The sequence below is a fragment of the Nematostella vectensis genome, chromosome 3 (genome assembly GCF_932526225.1).
Source record: "Nematostella vectensis chromosome 3, jaNemVect1.1, whole genome shotgun sequence".
In the NCBI taxonomy this organism is placed as follows: Eukaryota; Metazoa; Cnidaria; class Anthozoa; order Actiniaria; family Edwardsiidae; genus Nematostella; species Nematostella vectensis.
Window position 1 is genome coordinate 13,738,820 of NC_064036.1, and position 19,125 is coordinate 13,757,944.

The 19,125-nt window shown below is 39.8% G+C and overlaps 2 protein-coding genes across 6 annotated transcripts; both read right to left on the reverse strand.

Annotated features, from left to right (window-relative positions):
- Positions 1-48: 48 nt before the first annotated feature.
- On the reverse strand, positions 49-10,723 carry LOC5518734 (somatostatin receptor type 2). Of its 4 annotated transcripts, XM_048725242.1 has the most exons (4): positions 8,127-9,099; positions 7,952-8,002; positions 4,075-4,582; positions 49-2,133 (listed from the first exon to the last, which is right to left on the reverse strand). In XM_048725242.1, the coding sequence occupies exon 4, from the start codon at positions 2,112-2,114 to the stop codon at positions 1,056-1,058; it is 1,059 nt and encodes a 352-aa protein (XP_048581199.1). In that variant the 5' UTR covers positions 2,115-2,133; positions 4,075-4,582; positions 7,952-8,002; positions 8,127-9,099; the 3' UTR covers positions 49-1,055. The 4 variants fall into 4 exon arrangements, with proteins under 4 accessions (XP_048581199.1, XP_001638677.1, XP_032219283.1 ...); XM_001638627.3 differs by lacking the exons at positions 7,952-8,002; positions 8,127-9,099 and adding an exon at positions 10,327-10,723; XM_032363392.2 differs by lacking the exons at positions 4,075-4,582; positions 7,952-8,002; positions 8,127-9,099 and adding an exon at positions 10,327-10,723.
- Positions 10,724-11,146: 423 nt separating this feature from the next.
- LOC5518735 (dopamine receptor 2) lies at positions 11,147-15,100 on the reverse strand. Of its 2 annotated transcripts, XM_032363394.2 has the most exons (3): positions 14,897-15,099; positions 14,506-14,561; positions 11,147-12,823 (listed from the first exon to the last, which is right to left on the reverse strand). In XM_032363394.2, the coding sequence occupies exon 3, from the start codon at positions 12,817-12,819 to the stop codon at positions 11,863-11,865; it is 957 nt and encodes a 318-aa protein (XP_032219285.2). In that variant the 5' UTR covers positions 12,820-12,823; positions 14,506-14,561; positions 14,897-15,099; the 3' UTR covers positions 11,147-11,862. The 2 variants fall into 2 exon arrangements, with proteins under 2 accessions (XP_032219285.2, XP_001638678.3); XM_001638628.3 differs by lacking the exon at positions 14,506-14,561 and having other exon boundaries at positions 14,897-15,100.
- Positions 15,101-19,125: the final 4,025 nt, after the last annotated feature.

The following is a 19,125-nucleotide window of genomic DNA, read 5'->3' on the forward strand; positions in this document are numbered from 1 at the left end:
TAGGGGTACGGATATCGAAGGCCTTTAGAAATTAGTAAACGAATACCCTTTGTGATATAACATGATTTATTTCGTTTATTTCACACACACAGTCTTGGTCAATTTTTTTTATATTTCATGTGTTCCACACAAAGAATTCTTAATAGACTCACTATTTTCATATTTGTATTCTTGGAGAATAGACTTATTACACAATTTTAGCTTCTGTTGTCATCAGTGCTCACAACGGGTGGGTGCTCGTTTTTTGTAGGGTCGTCGTGAAATGTAGGGGGGGGGGGGTTATTGTACGATGGCATGCCATATATTGAATGTAGTTTGTTAGTATTATGTATGTATTTAGGATGGTCGTGTTATATATTATCGTGGAATTTAAAGTCGTCTTCTGATGGTAATTCAAGGCTGGTCGAGTAATGCAAGGAGCCGGTGTGATGTAAGATGGTTAGGTTATATAGGTGATAGGTAATTCTATAGCTTATAATTGCCTGAATTAATTGTGCATATCGGGAACACTGTAATTGTTGTGTTAAGCCCCGTGCAAATAACCCCAACGTTTGCCAGGATTGGCACAGAATGGCGAAATGGCGTGCTGATGTTTTGCAGTGTTCGAACAGCCCCAACACCTGCAGGCGATTTACGTACTTTACTAACTTGGTGTCCGATTTGTGCCAATTCATCAGACTTCCTCCATCACAGCATCATAGCCGTAGCAGGCATCGAATATATATATTGGGGGCACGCGCCGCAACTGCCCACCCTCTGCTACGGCAACAGAACCAAATAGCAGTGTCCCGCTTTGTTGACTAGGGAATGACCAGGGAATGTTGGCGAAGTGCACGGGGCTTCAGACACTACTTAGGCAAAATACAAATTACTCTATCCTAGCGAAATTTAACTTTTCTACACGATTTCCTTACTTCGCAGTCTTGATTACTCTTACAGTCCGCACCACTAGAACTCTGGAAAGGAGACTGAACTACCTCTAGCATGGAGGACCACCACACTAACCCTTAAGTGTTTTAGCATTGCGAATATTTTAAGAAGATGGACGCAGTCCTTCACATTACTGACTCGGACTCAGCTCGAGATTTTCGGAAAACCGCATCGTTGAAGTTCCCATTGCCATTATGACCGTTCTTGTAATGGCCGTTCTTCCGATCACTTCCTTTAATATCCCTCATTGATATCAAAGCTGAACTCTGGCGTCGGCGGGCCTTTCTGCCAATAAGTTGAAAGAGCGCCACACGGAACTCTGGGATTTTAAAAGTGTAAATAATTGGGTTGACGAAACTATTAGTGTATTGCAATAGTTTGGTAAAGTACACAAACTTGTAGGGGACCTCTGTGCACAACGTGTCCTCAAATTTGCAGAACCGAAATGCCACATTCATGCAATAGAATGGTAGCCAAGTGACCACATAGATCAGAGTCACAATACATAGTGTCATAGCGAGTTTGCGGTCCTTCTCCATAGCTCGCTTGGACTTCTCGTGAATCCTCATTTTCACCTTGATTCCAATGCCTATGTACGCAATAATGATGACAGCAAGAGACAAGAAGGAACAGGTGGTGGTTGTGTTGAAGAACACTTCCTCCTTGATGACTCCTAAGGTGAACATTAGGCGGAAGGAGGCAAGCAGGCTAGCGAGCACCCATACTACCGTGATAACGATCGTATAAACGAAGGAAGGCGTCGTGTGGTGCCAGTTCGGTAGCGCCACAGAGTAAAGACGCTCAAGCGCGATAAACGCCAACGCAAAAATGGACGCGAAACCGGTAAACACGTCGAGTGTCAAAAAGATACCACGAATCACTTCTGATGAGTCTCTGTGATAGGTCACAAAATTATAAATATACATCGGGAGCGACAGGCAACCCACCATCATGTCCGCGATAGCGAGGCTGAGCAGAAAGTAGTTGGTGCGCTTGCGCATAAGTTTGCTGGTTGTGAATATCACTATGGCAACAGAGTTGCCGACAATAATCAGGATGGAGACGACCACGTAAGCGAAGCACCAGGCGATGATTTCCGCATCAGACATGGAGGAGTCCATCACGTGAACCGTGCTTCCATTCGTCGAGCTGTTGTGAGTGCTATTCAGTTTGCTGGAAAACATTGTACATCTAATATGTGATCTGTTGAATTAAAAAATATATATTTTAGCTGCATCGTGCATGTGAAATGTGTTCTGTTAAATCTAAAGTAACATTTTAGCCGTAAAACATATGTGATCTGTTGAACCTTAAGTAACATTTTAGCATTCTTGAAATCTATCGTGTGATGGTTTAGTGCTTACGGAAAAATATTCGCATCGCCTTAATTTTAAAAGCTAGTAGGTGAAGTTATACATCGTTTTATTTCTTTTTGTTTTACGCTGATACGTTTTGAGGGTAACAAATTTTAAAATCAATGTGGGCGAGATTTCGACAAATGCCGTTTTTACTTTTGCTGTTGTTATTATTATAATTATATATACATTTTGAGACTAATCGGTTAAGATCCATCGGGTAGAACTCTGCAAAGCAATACATGTTGAGATGGAAAATGCATGTATGGTGAGATCTTAAGTAGGTTGTTGCTGTTAAACGCTTGATCCAAGGTGCTTAAAGGCATTTCTGTTTGTGCAAAGTCTAAGTAGACAATTAAAAAGAACTGACAAGATTGCATTGGAACGCATCAAAATCGTTATAAACCATTCTCTTCAACGAAGTCTAGTACTCTAATATTTAAAACAGCTAGCTCAACGATCACACTAAAACGGCTAAAAAATCAAGTCGTCATATATTACGAGCGAGTCTAAATACATTTACTCCAGTCAGTCTCTCCCTCTTTTAAAATCTGACTTCACTCGTCCGTATTTCTCGCCACTCTAATTACGACCCTATTCGAACGGTGTATTCGATGAATAGAATAACATGCTGTGTTTACTTTTAGGAAGAAGAAAGTGGCATAGAGCTTAAAGTGATACAACAGGCACGCGAAGCCGTTAAGGTACACCGCTTTTTTGGTACAATTAGACTGTCGCATAACAAGACGTGAATAAAAATAATAATAAAGGATAAAAGGATTAAGCATAAAACCGAAGACAAATGAGGTCAGTATAAGTAAAACGAAGTTTTCATGAGCCACGCGTAAACAAAAAGAAAGGAAATGGAGACCACTTTTGCGTAGGCGTTTTTTTAATGGAAAAGAGAAAAAAAGGATAAACGTCGCAGGACTTAGATATCTTCCATCCACTTCATTTAGCTATCAAAGAGCGGAATACCAGCGAAAATACAATTGTAAATTTACAATAGTGAATATTGCTTTTAATAGGGACGCAGATCGAACCACCGGTAGTCTTTTGGAAAATAAAAAATTTAGAATAGAAAGTACGTGTCATTAAAGGTGAACAAAATATATATTCGGCAGGTGATCGAAGAGGCTAAAAAACTCCGCTCCGCTTATTCTAAAGCACAACAAATAAGCGGGCGGAATGCTTTGCATTTATACGCATTACAGCTGTCTTGGTGCCTACATCCCATAGTCTGTGAGGCAAGCAATAGATTTAGAACAATATATAAATGAACTTCTTCGAATCAAAGAAATACTCACAAATATACTGTTTTTGATGTTTTGGAAACAATTAGAACAGAAAATTGAAATTAAATGTAATAGCAATAGAAGCTAGAAGGTTCAAGGTTTCTTTATCAATCACAGTTTAAAATATATATATAAAAAACATTATATAAAATACATTTCTAAGGCCTGCTCACCAAAAATGTTTTGTCTATAAAACATACACTCTGGTATATGGTTAAGCGTATCACATCGAACAACCGCCAAACGCGGATAAGGACAGAATTTCGCATAGCATAATTGATAGCGGTAGATTGCAATACCACAACTCCTGTTACCGTATTCGGTACAAACTCTCAAGCGCTCTGGGGCAACACCTTCAACTCCAACCAATATCACACCAAAAATACTGTCCAAAAATGCAGTGTATTGTAATCAAATATCTTTAGCAAAGTGATTACGTATTCAATTATTAAAATGTTCTATAGTGTTTATTGCTAGGCATGGGGGTCACTCACCGACACAAACCGATATGGTTGGTCGACTTCCCTTGTTACACACCACCTCAATCTGTTTTGAAGGAGTACCTTGACCGAGCGCGGCAACGGACAAAATGAGAATATCCGAGGGACGCAAATAATAAAAACACTCAGCTGAATGCAAATTTGTAACCAGCCGGCTTTTTGCTGTTGACTAACGCAGTTCAGATATTTGTATTCACACGACGTCTGCGCACGATAAAGGCGATGATGAGAATGTAATGAAATAGTAACTTCAGGCTTATCACGTTACAGGGTAGTGACGACGAAAGAGCGGTGGCGGAGATCACATGACACGTGATCTACGGTAGCATCGGTAAACAACGAACCAGAGGGATCCCGAGATAACGATAGAGCGGAGGCGAAGATCGCATGACACGTGATCTACGGTAGCACGGGTAAGCGACGAAACCACAGGGGTCCCGAGATGACGAGAGAGAGGAGGAGGCGGGAAAAGTCCACGCAGCGGGGGCTCAGGGCACGCGATCTATAATAGCGCGAAAAAAAAAGAAAATGAATGAAGGAATGAATAAATAAATAAATAAAGCACCCGCCTTTTCCTCCTCCTCATTTCTTTGTAGTCTAGTACCCAGCACAGTGCATAAAAGACCTTAGAACCAATTCATCCGTCGCGCTTCTGACGTGCCGAATCTAATCATTTGGTTTGAACAGTTCGACGTCTGAATCGATTAAGTTCAGCATACACGCCAAAATTAGATTCGGCGCGGCGGGAGCGCGACGTATGAATCGGGCCTTACTTATTAAAGCCGCATTATCACCAGTTTACTTCCGGTCGATTACGTAACAATATCCAATTATTTTTAACGGAAAACGCGAAAAATATTTCAAAATATTGAAAGCAGTGTGTCTATTGGAAGTTTCTTTGAGGATGTGATTGATAATTTAGAGCGGATGGCCTGTTAAATATTTTGGATTCTAATAGATTCTTTTGTCTTTTAACGGTTGAGGTTTCCGTCGGAAGTAAACTGGTGACAATGCGGCTTTAAGGCCCAGAGCCAGAGGCTTAGCGAAAACGTATTTTCACAAGTACGCACAACGGCAAAGTTTTAGACAAAACCTTTTCCCTCAAAAGTATATAGTAACGTTAGGATGAATCGTGCCACTGCGAATTGTTACGGTCCTATCAGAAAGTTACCTGTGTGGCAAAACAAATGAGGAAAATTAGAAATCTAATTTACCTCGCTCTGGTTATTAAAAAAATGTCACCCCAAAGCGTTGCTTTGCGTTGTTTTGGCTTGCTAATCAACCAATGAGAGCGAGAGTAGCGCCCTAGCTGTGTCATAAAGTGTTGGATCTTTTCTGGAATTACATATTTAGCTCTGTTGTTTTCCCTGGTTTTCCGAACAATTTCGTTTTACAAACTGCGATCGGTTAAGCATTGACTAACATTTACAATTTTCTTATCATTTTGTAATTTCAAAGAGATCACAAGATGATGTCCTATTTCTTTATTAAAAAAATATCAATTATGGACGAATTCCATATCTCCGCGCGCCAGTGTTTAATATACTCTTTTTGTTTTATAAAAACGCATAGCCTGTGATTTCACCAAATTTTACAGTAAATTTTAATATATAATTAATTAGAAGAAGACCAGAAGAAGAAGGCCGAACCCCTGCCAGATCTCAAAGCGTGGGTTGTTGTCCTAGTAATCGTTCCCGATGAAAAGTGGATAAGTGGATGCACAGGCATAATGTTTATAATAACAACATAGAATATTCATAATTTCGTATAATTCTCTTGCAATACTTCAGAGTTATTATATCTTTATATACACTGAAGTTTAAGAACATCCTTAAGAACATTTTCAGCCTTAAAATGCCCAAAAAATAAGAACGGCCCAGCCTCAACTGAAATAAGTAATTTTATTTTAAAAAGTGTAGTGTTAGCACTGCTAGCAAACAGCAATCTTTTGCTAACTGCTTGGTTTATTTCATGTTCAACAACATATCAAACATTGATAAAAAGTGAGACTACCTAAGACTAGATCGGGACCTAAATGTGACATATACTCGAAGCTTGAAATACCGCGGTGATCCTAGAACCTAATCCCTCAGAACCGAATCAGAACTGAATCAGAACCTATAAACGGTCAGGAGGGGATACTTAAAAAAAAATTATAAAAATACCTTTTTAACGAGTAAAATCAGCTAGAATCGATGAAAATGCATTATATAAATATGGTTTCCTGAATTATTTATAGCAACTTGTAATTTGTGTGGATCCTAGACTAATTAATGTCTGATTAAATCCCTTGTCTGGTTTCTGGGTTTAGACTCTTGCAAATTTCTATGCAATCACAAGGAAATAGCAATAATATGCATTTCTAAAACGTTTCTATACCGAGTAAGAGCTTAGTTATTGCTAAGTTTTCAAACAGCAATCGTCTACTTTTGTACTTTTTGCGCCGACAGCTGCTATTTATACGAACAAAATCCAAATTCGATTCCCCGTATTTTTATTCAATTGTATTGAGCTATGTGTATGTGTAGTATCGCCTTTTGAATATTTACACTAGTGACGACAGAAATAGAAATTTAGCCTAAATCCGCTAAATAGCGCAAAAACCGTTGTTAAAATTTTTTTGACGTATTTCCAGCTATAGTCTTTAATTCTATGCAGAAAATAGCTAATTTTGATTTTTTTTTTTTACTAACAATTACTCCCCCCCCCCCCCCCCCCCCCCCCCCCCGCCATGCTATTAGGTTCTGCTTTGGTTCTGTTTAGGTTCCGGTTCGGTTCTGTTTAGGTTCTAAGAAATTTTAGGTTCTAGGATCACCGCGGTGCTTGAAGTAACACCTAAGCGATAGTGACGCAATTTGTGAGCAAAAATAGCACACTCGCGCTTGCGCAGAGAAATATTATATAAATATTTTTTGGAATAATTTTCTTCTTTCTGTCTACCGAAGGCTCTTATAACTTTAAACACCGAATTAACGTATTTCTATGTCTAGTTTGTTGTAGTTGTTGTTGTTGTTGTTTTGTTTTTACCAGCAAGAAATTTAATCCTCTTATACCTTCTCATAAAAATGGAGTTCTGGACATTTGAAGTAAAATAATGGAGTGACAGGTATTTTGCCGTAAATTACAGGTAAAGGTCACGGTAAAAGAACTAAGCATTTTTTAGGTCAGCGTAAGAAGAGAGGGCCATTTGTTAGAAAACCTCCACGGTTAAAATGTAACCCTCTAAAATACAGAATATTGTATTGTATTGTATTGTAATGGATTGTATTGTATTGTAAAGTTTGGTCATAGAGCAATGAGAACAAATGAAGTCACACATGGGATTTCAGAGGTTTCAAATAAAACAAATAGTACGTAGTGGGCTTCTCATAGCTCGAGTACCCACAAGCGTACTCTGAAACCTAGGATCGTGCAAGGACATATCCGTTGCTACGGCAAATGTGAGGCTATTCCGCTATTTATCTACACTCTTAAGAGGCGATTTTTGGTATGAATTCGGGTTCTTCCACACGACGGGGGATATTCACAGACAAAAGAATATATACACTTGGATTGTTAAATAAGATCGTTTAAACTCGTACTTAGTGTTCTTTTCTCGAAGTAAAAACTCATGTTTCGACCAATGATTACTTGAGGTTTGTGTTTTATTCTAGAGACTCTTTGTTAAAATTAAAAAGGACAATTAGTCGTAAAGCATTACGTTGAAGAAGTAAACAAAGAGCACTTGCATTCCGCTTTTATACTCACAAAAGATGTCGCTAGAATTTGAATATCAAAACAAGAAAAAATTGGTGAGGCACATCATCCGTATCGGAACATGATAAACATAGAGCTATAAACTGAGTTTGCATGTAGAGAATAGTGTGAGTACCTGGATAAACCTTGTTTTCTTGTTTTGGCCTCCGTATCATTGCTCGTGAGTCTAAAGAACGGATGTCAATTAGACGTCGTTTTCATCCCCCGAAGTCATACTCTCCTGGTCTTTTCGACACATAATTAAGTAGTAATTTTTATGCACTCCCGGAATATAATGTTTAAACCGTCACCTGGATCGAGGTATTCCTGATGTTATGATGTTTTATGCCCGACAAATTAGAAAAGGACATCCATCGCGGCAATCATGAATGGAACATGGACCTAATGCATTTTTAAATAGAACAAACAAATTTGAATTTCTATGGTTACTTAAAGATGTACAAACCATTTACAGCCCATTACTAAAACTGACGGTACATGACCAGAACAGCAACAGCCTATGATATGCCCACGTCAGCATAAAAAGACGAGATTCAAAAACTTGCAAAACTGTTAAATAAGTGATAACTGATAAATAAGCGCAATGCGAAAATCAGACTCTAAAACTATGAAAACATCGGATCGATGAAATGAACTAAATTACGATGTCAGAGACGCTCATAAAACATGGAAAATTAGCATTATTTGCTACCATCGGTTCAGAGAACATATGTCAATTGTATCCATGAAATATATTCATCTACCCTGGTTCCAGTGCCTTGAACGTCTCTCTATTTAGTGGCCAGCGGTACTACCTGGGTAGTATTTATCAGTCATCATCGCAAACATTTTTAGAAATGGTTGATCTTAGGTGCGGTTATAGACCATTATACACTCAGCTTTAATCATCTCATGAACTTAGTTGAACAGAGATAAATTAGCTTTTCGCGAAATCTGCATACATTTTTAATTAAAGCTTGAATTCCCGGATATCTGAAACAATCTGCTAGTTCGTTAAACGTAACCCACCAGATTGCTTAGAATATTGTAGCAATAAAAAAGTGAGTTTAGAATGAGATATACAGTAGTTAACATTTTATAGCGGGCCATCAGGATCATGCCATGAGCATAAGAAAGCTTTTGCTTTTGAGCAACTGCAAAGGAATATGAGAATGTTAAGTTTATTTTATTTGCCTGTTACCCGCTGTTTTTATTTTTTAATCCACATTAGCACCAAACACACATACATGGATTATAATGTATAAATACTCCCCCGAAAAGTATACAGCGTTGACGAAATTTTCAATCTAAAAATAAATTCTAACCCCCACGAAAATAAATACAGTAGAACTTACATAAACAGGACTAGATGAGACGGATTTTTGTCCGTCTATGCAAAATCCCTTATATTTTGTGGCGATTTGTAAGGAATTATAAGGGACCAGCAAACGCGAGGACTCCTAATATACGAGTCTCGTTTAGACGGGTTTATTGTAATATTAAAAGCATAAAGAAGATACGCGAAATTGTGATCATTTGTGGTAGAAATAGTAATGTGGACAGGTGTTAGACGTGCTAAGTGTTTACTTGTATTCTCGAGCAGTTACAATTTTACACTTGGCGCCAAAGTGGCAATACTATTAAGAAAAAAAACATTATTTTTAATTTTTTTTTTCTTTATCAAAAAAGTATCGTTCGGTTTTTTTCTTCAAATGATTTATATATTTTATATCTATTTTGGAGGTCTCCGTTGTCTGGTCGTTAGCATAATTTTCAATACATTACTTATTTACCGCACTCCCACAAACATTAACCGGCGACAAGGTATCTCGGCACTACGCACAAACTACCGCAAAAAGCTCACAGAGGACATAATGTGTTAAGATAGATCTTCCCTAGTAATCCAAGCAAACATTTTATCAATCTGTGCCGATTTAATCGATAAAAGTACTATATGAAGAGCCGAACGAAAAAGAAATACGTATTTACATGACATGATTGTGGAATGGTTGATTTTAAAGATTCAATTATTCCCTTTACACTATGGTTAATTGAGATCGCTTACAATATGAAGAAAAGTGTTCGTGTTTTTTTTTTCTAATTTCTATTATTATTAAAACCGGAAAGTACATCATCGCGCTTCGCGCAGCAAGACGGGTGTTCACAGTGTATTTCCGTATAATACACAAGCTTAACTGTTATCACAGTTTGTATTTATTAAGGATCTTAAAATAGCAAAATAAAGACAACATATGTTTATACCGTGTTCGCGAATAGTCACATGATCAAACTGGCACTCAACTGGCTTTCTGAATCTCAACCATAGCACAAAACAAATACTGGAACGTCCATTAAATAAAACAAAACGTAAATAGAATAAAAGAACGAGAGTTACGGCGTAAATCATCGCGGAAACTGAACAAGAGCAGTTACATGACTAACACAAATACAAAAGTTCCTGTAATAAGAATAATAAGTTAGGTATTATCAACAGGACAATGCTCTACGTACCTTCGTCTCCAAATAAGTGAGGGACTGTGAGCCAGTCGAGCTGAGATCTTCCCTTTCTCCTAGCTCAAGTATGAAAGCAGATCACGGAAGATTTCAAGAAGCTTGATCAAAACTATTCCCGGTAAAAGCAACCAATCCCTCGCGAGCCTCACATCGAGTAGTAATAAACAACCCACAGCTTGAGGTATCGGCACGGGAGGAAAGCTCGATACCTCACATTCAAGAAGCGGAGATCATTTATCACCACCGATCACCGATGCAAAGTTTGTAGTGCGATACACAGGGTGTTTTTCGTGCCGCGAGTACTCGCCTGCAGGTACCTTTCGTCTTATTGTCGTTAGTCCCGTTCAAAGAATCAACATCCGAAGGAGGAGTATAGTCCAAACATAAGTGTTTAGTATCTCCTGCGCATGTGCAGCTCGGCGATGCGTGACGGGGTGTTTATATAGTTTATGTTCAATTCAACGTCAATAATTTATTAGGTCATCTCTTGGTTTAGAGCTTTTTATGCCATACGTGATATTAGGAGTACACGTAACGGCAAATGTACGCGTTGAGCACTTACAACGACTAAGAGCGGTGGCGCGACATCACACGACTCGCTATTCATGAGTGCGAGATGTGATGAAAACAGTCCTGTTGTTGATGCTATTAGCTTAAATTATTAGTTAGAAATGTTAAATGTCATGCACGCCGAGTAATAGATAATTAGAACGATTTAAGCTTTGTTTTGGTAATGACAAACCTTGAGAAAAATAAAGTTGTTGACCTTCGAACATCCAAGGATCAAAAAAGCTGAACAAATACAGCATCATCGAAATACGTTTTCCGTGTATTTTTTATTCTGTTTATTTTTACAGTTGGCGATGCCCACAGACTAAAATGGTCTTCTCTATGATACTCAGACAAAGTATTTGCTATTTCTATGAATGGAACCCACACTCATATGAATAGTGCCAACACTCACAGGAAAATAAAGGTCATTTCTCGTTATCCATGACATAAAAAATGACCTGTGGATGGTTTCGGTTTTCAACGATTTATCAAGATTATGGAGTCGAGGTGGTAGACGGAACTTAGTACAAACCGCAGCCAAAACAAAAATGGAAACAAATCGCTCCATCTCCAGCCTGCCTTATTCTTCAATATTCAAAGTGGGCTGGCTGTGTCTTAATTGGAACCGTATATCCACACTGTGACGTAAGCTAGCTCGCCACACATCCACCGCAAAATAGACAAAGTGAAATGGATTTAAGTGCCATCCTAACGCTATTTACAAATACAATTCTTTCTCAAGAAATAGATAATAATAAGGGAGTGTTCATTAATTCGAAGGGGGGAGGGAAGATTTTTAATCAAGACACCTTAAAATTTCAGAGCCCCTCTTTCATTGTAAACATTTTTTTCGGTGCCCCGCTTTATAGAACCCCAAAATTTTCTTTCTTTTCCCCGTAGAGGACCTTTTTTTTTCGGAGACCCCCCCAATATCTCCCCCCTCCCCCACCCTCGGTGTATCTAATGAACACTCCCTAAAAATCACAAACTTGTTTCGTGAACACGCTTGAAAATCCTCCTGAAAATAAGCTTGACGGCCGCGCGGAACTCTGGTAGTTTAAGCGAGTATATAATTGGATTGATAAAACTGTTGCTATAGTGAAGCAGTTTAGTAAAGTATATGACGTCACTTGACACGTGACGTATTAGTGATTCCTGAAAATTGACAATAATATTCATCGTGTGGAAGGGTAACCACGTGACTACAAAGACAAGGGTGACGATAGCGAGGGCCATAGAGAGGTTGCGCTCATGGACTTGACCGCCGACCAATCGCTGGCTCGCCTTGCGTACCCAGCACTTCATCTTGATCCACACTGCGGTGTAGCTGACGCATATGATGACAACAGACAGGAAGGAGAGCACAGTCTGCGAGTACACGAAGATATCCTCGCGGAGGAGGCCGCCCACGTACGTCAGCAGGAACACACACGCGAGAACACACGCGAGACTCCACGAGGTCGTGACCAGCAGGAAGTAGAAGCGCTTGCGCAGTGCGCGATGCTCGAGAGGCCAAATAACGGCATGCACGTGTTCTAGCGAGATGGTGGCGAGTGTAAACATGGACGCGAAACCTGTGAATATATCTAAGGCGCGGTAGCAGGTAGAAAACAGCCGCTGGTCCGACACGCTCGCCAACGCGTTCCCGGACGGATAAATCAAAAACACGAACATGGGTAAGGCTACTGCGCCCACGAGCATGTCGGCGGCGCTAAGGCTGATCAGGAACAATCTTCGGGCTTTGTGCGCAAATTTAGCGTGAGTGAGGGCTGCCACCACAATGCTGTTCCCAATTATCGTAACTATGGCAACTACGATGTACGCCACGCACCAAGCAGTGGTATCCATGGAAACCAGTGATGTCTGCGTAGGTCCGGGTGATTCTGACAAGTTTACTGTCCGGGGTAGGGTGTGGCTTTTACCAGGCGAGTCGGTCATTTGGCTTGAATAAAAAAAAGTTATTTTATGTTGTTATCAAGCCTGAGTTATAAATGCTGGCCAAAAACGAGCCAAAAATATTCTTATGGTCAGGGGGAGGGAAGGTACTCTTATGGTTAGGGGAGAGGGGAGGGATTCTTATGGTCCGTGGAGGGGGCATTTTTATGGTCAGGGGGGAGGTGGTATTCCTATGGTCAGGGGGAGAGGGGAGGTATTCTTATGGTTAGGGTAGAGGGGAGGTATTCTTATGGTCCGTGGAGGGGGCATTTCTATGGTCAGGGGGGAGGGGAAGTATTCTTATGGTTAGGGTAGAGGGGAGGTATTCTTATGGTACGTGGAGGGGGCATTGCTATGGTCAGGGGGAAGAGGGTATTCCTATGGTCAGGGGGAGTGGGTATTCCTATGGTCAGGGGGGAGGGGAGGTATTCTTATGCTCAGGGGGGAGGGGGTATTCCTATGCTCAGGGGGGAGGGGGTATTCCTATGCTCAGGGGGGAGTGGGTATTCCTATGCTCAGGGGGGAGTGGGTATTCCTATGCTCAGGGGGGAGTGGGTATTCCTATGCTCAGGGGGGAGGTGGTATTCTTATGCTCAGGGGGGAGTGGGTATTCCTATGGTCAGGGGGGAGGTGAGGTATTCCTATGCTCAGGGGGGAGGGGGTATTCCTATGGTCGTGGGAGAAGAGGTATTCTTATGGTCTGGAAGGCACTCCTATCCGTATCCAACCGTATTTTGGAAGCCGTCGCTTAACTCCTGACTCGGCCAATTTCTTTTTTATAAACATATTCTGGAGGTACATCCCTATAGTTATTAAGCTGTGGTGTTGTGGAAACTTGATATTGACTTCTGGTGGTGTGTGGCTTGTAAGATAGATTTTGATTCAAGAATGGACTGTTGTCTTATTTGCAGTGATGTTATCGCCTTTGATCAGTGAAGCAGTGTCGATAGGGGAGGCTTAAAGCTGATCTTAAAGGGATTACCCATCATACTGTATTGGTGCAGACTCATTTAGTGGCATCCCCAGTGGCATCACGATTAGAGAGTGATTTATCATAAAGTAGTCAATCATCAACAAGGACTAGCATGCTGGTGTCTTTTAGGAATCAATAGCCTTTTTGGCATTTTCCAGTAAATAAGAAAATTTTCCAGTAAATAAGAAAGTACGGTGTGAAAATGTAACATTAAAGTAGAACAGCAACGACGACAATAGGAAAGACGTCAATAACAGCAACAACAATTACAAACAAAAACAGCAAAACAAAGACAATTATAGCTAATTGTATCAAAATAATGAAACTAAACGAATAAGCTACCGCAACAGCAACAACAAACAAAAATGAAAAACAGTTGTAAAACAGCAACTCTAATAAAACACTAAACGACACTGCAAGCAACAAAGCAGTATTCAGCCCACAAATCCGAATCTGCGAATAGAAGTTCGGTGTAAGGCCAACATGACAGTTGACCGCACCCTGCCCTCACTTCCTCTAGGGTTTGATCACATTGTTCGGCATAGAGAAAACCTAATGATCGGATGCCTCGCATAAAAACCCGTGGGTGTTCGTACAGCCGCGCGTATTTTGAGTACTCGCTGTCCGTATTTTAGGGCCCGTGCCCATATGCTAACCATCACTCTGCCATCAAATATACAAATGCCCAGCCCCCATTAACTGTTGCAAGTGCTTACCATTCAGTGACCCTTCACTCCCGAGACATATGTACGCGGGTGTCGCTACCAGGGGGCTAATGACAAACACGAAGCCACACCATGTTAGCGAAATTATAAATAATTATGTACATAGTCTTTCCAGGTCCACATGTTAGGCAGTTAACTGTTGTTCTCTACTAGAAGAAAAAGGCGTCTTTTGGCTAGCATATCACGATAAAATCATTCAATTCGTATTATTAGTGCGGGACAAAATTCTCATTCGTTTGATGCCAGTTGGATTAGATTCAGACAGATTTCACTATTAGTGGATCGTTCCCATTGATCTAACGGATCTAATTGTGTGGAAGGCATTTAGAATCTTCTCGTAAATTATATTGCAGAATAAGCGGGGATTATCCAGCATACTTACAATCGATTTTCAGCACAAAAAGAGGCTAATTGTCAGCTTCTGTAATGCGGTTAGCCGTGACTGGACGATAACAAGAAATACAAGTAAACGTACAATCAGATAAAGCAGATCAGGTTATTAACTCTCACACCTCTCTACAAACCCGCTGCCAAGAGAAAAACAAAGTATCTTGAATAGATAAATAATAACGTTTGTCAGCTCGCCAGAAATAGAACCGAACGGGTCCAAATCATTCCATGCGTACTAAACACTTTAGAGCCAATCAGAATGCATATTAAAAGACAATTTTTGTGTCTCGAGGGATCTCCTGATGGGGTACGTTACCGCAGTAATACGATTTGATTGATGGCATAGTCATTTCAGTTATTTTTCGTTATTTGATTAATCTGAACGACCAACTACATCACGCAAGCACCGAAATCGAGAATAGCATTCGTTCGAGGCTGGTTATCCCATATTGACATTGCTATAGATGTACAGCAAATACACGAGGGGCCGGATACAATGAGCCTGGATGACAGCCGAACTTTACACCGGGGCTAAAGTTCGGCTGTCAACGCAGCCTTAACATCTTTTTTTTTATCTCTGTCAGCTACCATAAATAAATCATAAATTTATTTTAATGACCAGATAACTGACTTTTGACACGAACAAACACAATTATCTTGAAAACATCTCGAACATACTTAAATTATATGACATCAAGTATTTAAAATGATTTATCTTACTCTTTTCTATGCATGAATTTAATATAAATGACTAAATACCTCTGTGATTATCGGATTGGTGGTACAAAAACATACAAAAATGCCAACAGTGACGTCACATTATTTAAAAGCATGTTTTCTGAGTCTTGCAAGCAAACATGCTAACAACAACCACAAATGCGTTATAGCAATGATGATTAACCCTATTCAGACTGAGCTATTTTGAGCTCTCTGTGACTGGGGGGGGGGGGGGGGGCTAAAAAGGCCTTCCCTCCGTATTTCATGGACCGCTTTGGCTATGACCATCAAACTTACAGACAACAATCACCAACATGCAAAAAATCGTCACGGCCTATTTTGGGTGTGGTCGAATCAATTATGACGTCACAATGACGTCATAAATACATTTTTAGCTATTCCTTTAAATATTGCCTAAATTATTGGGTTGAAATCATTTTACATCATTTAGATATGTCAAAATCAGCCTTTTAACGGCTTTACAATGTAAAAAGGCCATAAAAACGTTTATAATCATTTTTTTTGGGAAGAATTTACGCCATCTTGGGTCCGCCATCTTGGATCCTTATAATTTTTGCAAAAGAAGAAAAAAACTGTAATTATTCCAAAAAATAGTATTAGCATGCATTACTATTCATAGTAACGATAAATGCACAATATTAGCTTTTAAAGTGTAATCTAGTAGTCTAGTGAAATTTTAAACAACATGAGAGAGCAAAATTTACCCACCCCTCCCCCAAAATATCCGAGGTAAAAAATTCTAGCGCTGTTGTCAAACTTGTCATCTAAACAAACTTATAAAGTCGAAAGAGGCATCTAAATCTGAGAAACAGGGCCAAAATATAAAAAATTCACTACTTTTTAGTTTTTGGGAAACCTATGTGTGAAAAAAACGGTTGCCAGACTGAATAGAGTTGATGATAGTAAGCTAAGGGCGAATAAAGGAGGGAATATTGGGGAAACTAAACACGACGGGTCTATGCAACCTCGTCCCAGGGTCTTCTGGGTAATTTTCAATATGGTGTCTAGCTTAACTTCGTTCCCTGGGCCCTCTCCCTTTCCTGTCTTATGCGCATCCCGTCTGCGCATAGTTCTTTGTAAGTTAGAATGGAGCTAGCTATGAAAGGGAGAGGGCCCTGGGAACGAGGTTGGCGTCTAGCTGACGAAGACCGCCGGAGACCTGTTCATTTCCATATGTAGACCGTCTAGAGTATTTACCAGATCTTATGGCCGACAGAAATGAATTACGCCTGGTGACATGAGAGGAATGGAATCTTACATAAAACGGCAGTTATTATCGCTGTTTTGTTATCATTATCATCATCAAAAGGGGCCGATATTCTTACAGCGAGGTGTTGCTACACGCGGTACCATTCCCGCGAGCAAGAGACAATTCTAACTATGTCTTTTTTCTTATTATCTTGCAGTTGACATATAATATTATTAGTGGCACTGTTTCTATGACAACAATATATGACATCTTTGACGTCATTGTTGGCATGGTACCTTTAATATAGCATAAGTTTGCGAATGGACTTTTAATTAAAGTAATAATTTTTAAAAATATATTCCAAAAATAGTACTGATATGGGTAATCGAAAACAAAAAAAGTAGAGCTAATTGCCCGAGGATCGAACCTCCTCAGGTCAGAAGAAACGAGAAAATAAAATAGACCATACTTCCTGACATACGCTTAAGGAGATTAGATACAGTATCCCGAATGCCCAGCCATCCTGTCAATCACAACTCGTATCTTCTGCTAAGGGATCGGATCATCAAACTATTTGGCCATGCCATGTAGCTAGGGATGAACTTTATGAAAATGTAACATTTTTTTACATTGCTGTTCCTATGGTAACGGAAAGGTGAACCCGTTAAATTCCCTATTCGCGAAGTGCTGTTCGCTACACTGAAATTTTAACAAATAAGCTATAGGATATTGTACATCAGACCTTGGTCGACACTTAGAGGAAGTTTTATTAAAATCTATAAGAGGAATTCTGAGATGTTGGCGTTTCTTATTTTCAGTCACTCTGTTATTTACCTACTTTAAAATTCGCCAATGAAAAAAACCCCATATGCAAGCAAGGATTTCTATACCATTGTTATTTGGCTACCTCTTATTTCTAATAGCCTACCAGAAATGAAAACAATGTTGATCGTAAGTTTTAGGGGCCATTCCTAGGACTATTTAATGCTTTCAAAATGAAGAAATTGAACTTTTTTGCTTTTCTAGCCGCCACGTAAAATTTCGCCGATTAATTTTTTCGTTGTCCCGGGGGGACTCTCCAGAAAAGTAGACGGGAGTGCTCGACCTTTCTTTTAGGGTATAACATTCTTACCAAATGCTGTATTTTAAAGGGTGTTTTAGGATTTTTTTTCGATCCTGGTACCTTTTAGGGTGTATCACGCTAAATGATGGCCCAATCGCACGAAACGTGTTTTACAATAAACATGTCAACTGATCGGTTGATACTTCCGACTTTATTGTCGGTAACATAACAATACAGGATCCGTCAGCCATTTAAAACGAGCATTGTTTTTTTAAGCTCTCAGGGTTAAAAATTCCTTCGACCACACCCAATGTGCCTGAGGTACCCGCGCATCAATGGGGAGGCAATAGCCAGGACCCCAGTCCTGTATTCCCAGCCCGGTTACGCCACGCACAGCTTGCTGATATGTAGACTGTAAAATATGGAGGTCTTTTTCATGCTTGTGTCTCTAGGGAATTAGCCTGTTGTTATAGTAGTGTGGTAATTTCGTCATCATGCACAGAACGCTGCGACCTCGGCATAATAATATATTGCCGCCTTTAGCCTTGTTCTCCTGTGTTCAGTCGCGCACGTACATATCTTTCGTGCTCAGAAACAAGAAAAGTAAAATGAACTATGCTGAAATGTGCGCGATCTAAAAATGGTTCAAGTTCTCATTTTAGAAAAAAGTGGAATATTTAGGCGTTCATATTCTTACATTTCAATCGGGGGGGGGGGGTAGAAAATTGAAAATTGGAAATAATGAGATAGAGACCCGGAGAAAATGAATTTTAAAGTTAACCAAAACAATACAGAAATATGCAAGAATACAGAATATAGAGGAAGTCAAAGATTTTATTTATCTTTGATCAAAGGGTGGAATTAATTACATCACTTGCAGTGTAGGCTTTCACAGGCGAGGGGGGGTGGGGGGGTATTCCATATCAAACATATTCCCCACATATAGTGTCCTTCGTATGCATTGCCTTATATGGGCATTGATGCCCATATTTAGAAGAGCTAAAGTTTTCCCGCTCCCGGATCTCCACAAAACATGGTAAAAAATGCTGATTCCTGTCAATTTGAGACTTGCGGTCAAAATTGTTAAAAAAACTTGATCGCCTGGTCAAATCTTTTTCCATATCAAACATATTCCCCACGGATAGTGTCCTTCGTTTGCATTGCCTTACATGGACATTGATGCCCATATTTAGGAGAGCTAAAGTTTTTCCGCTCCCTGCTCTCCAGAAAA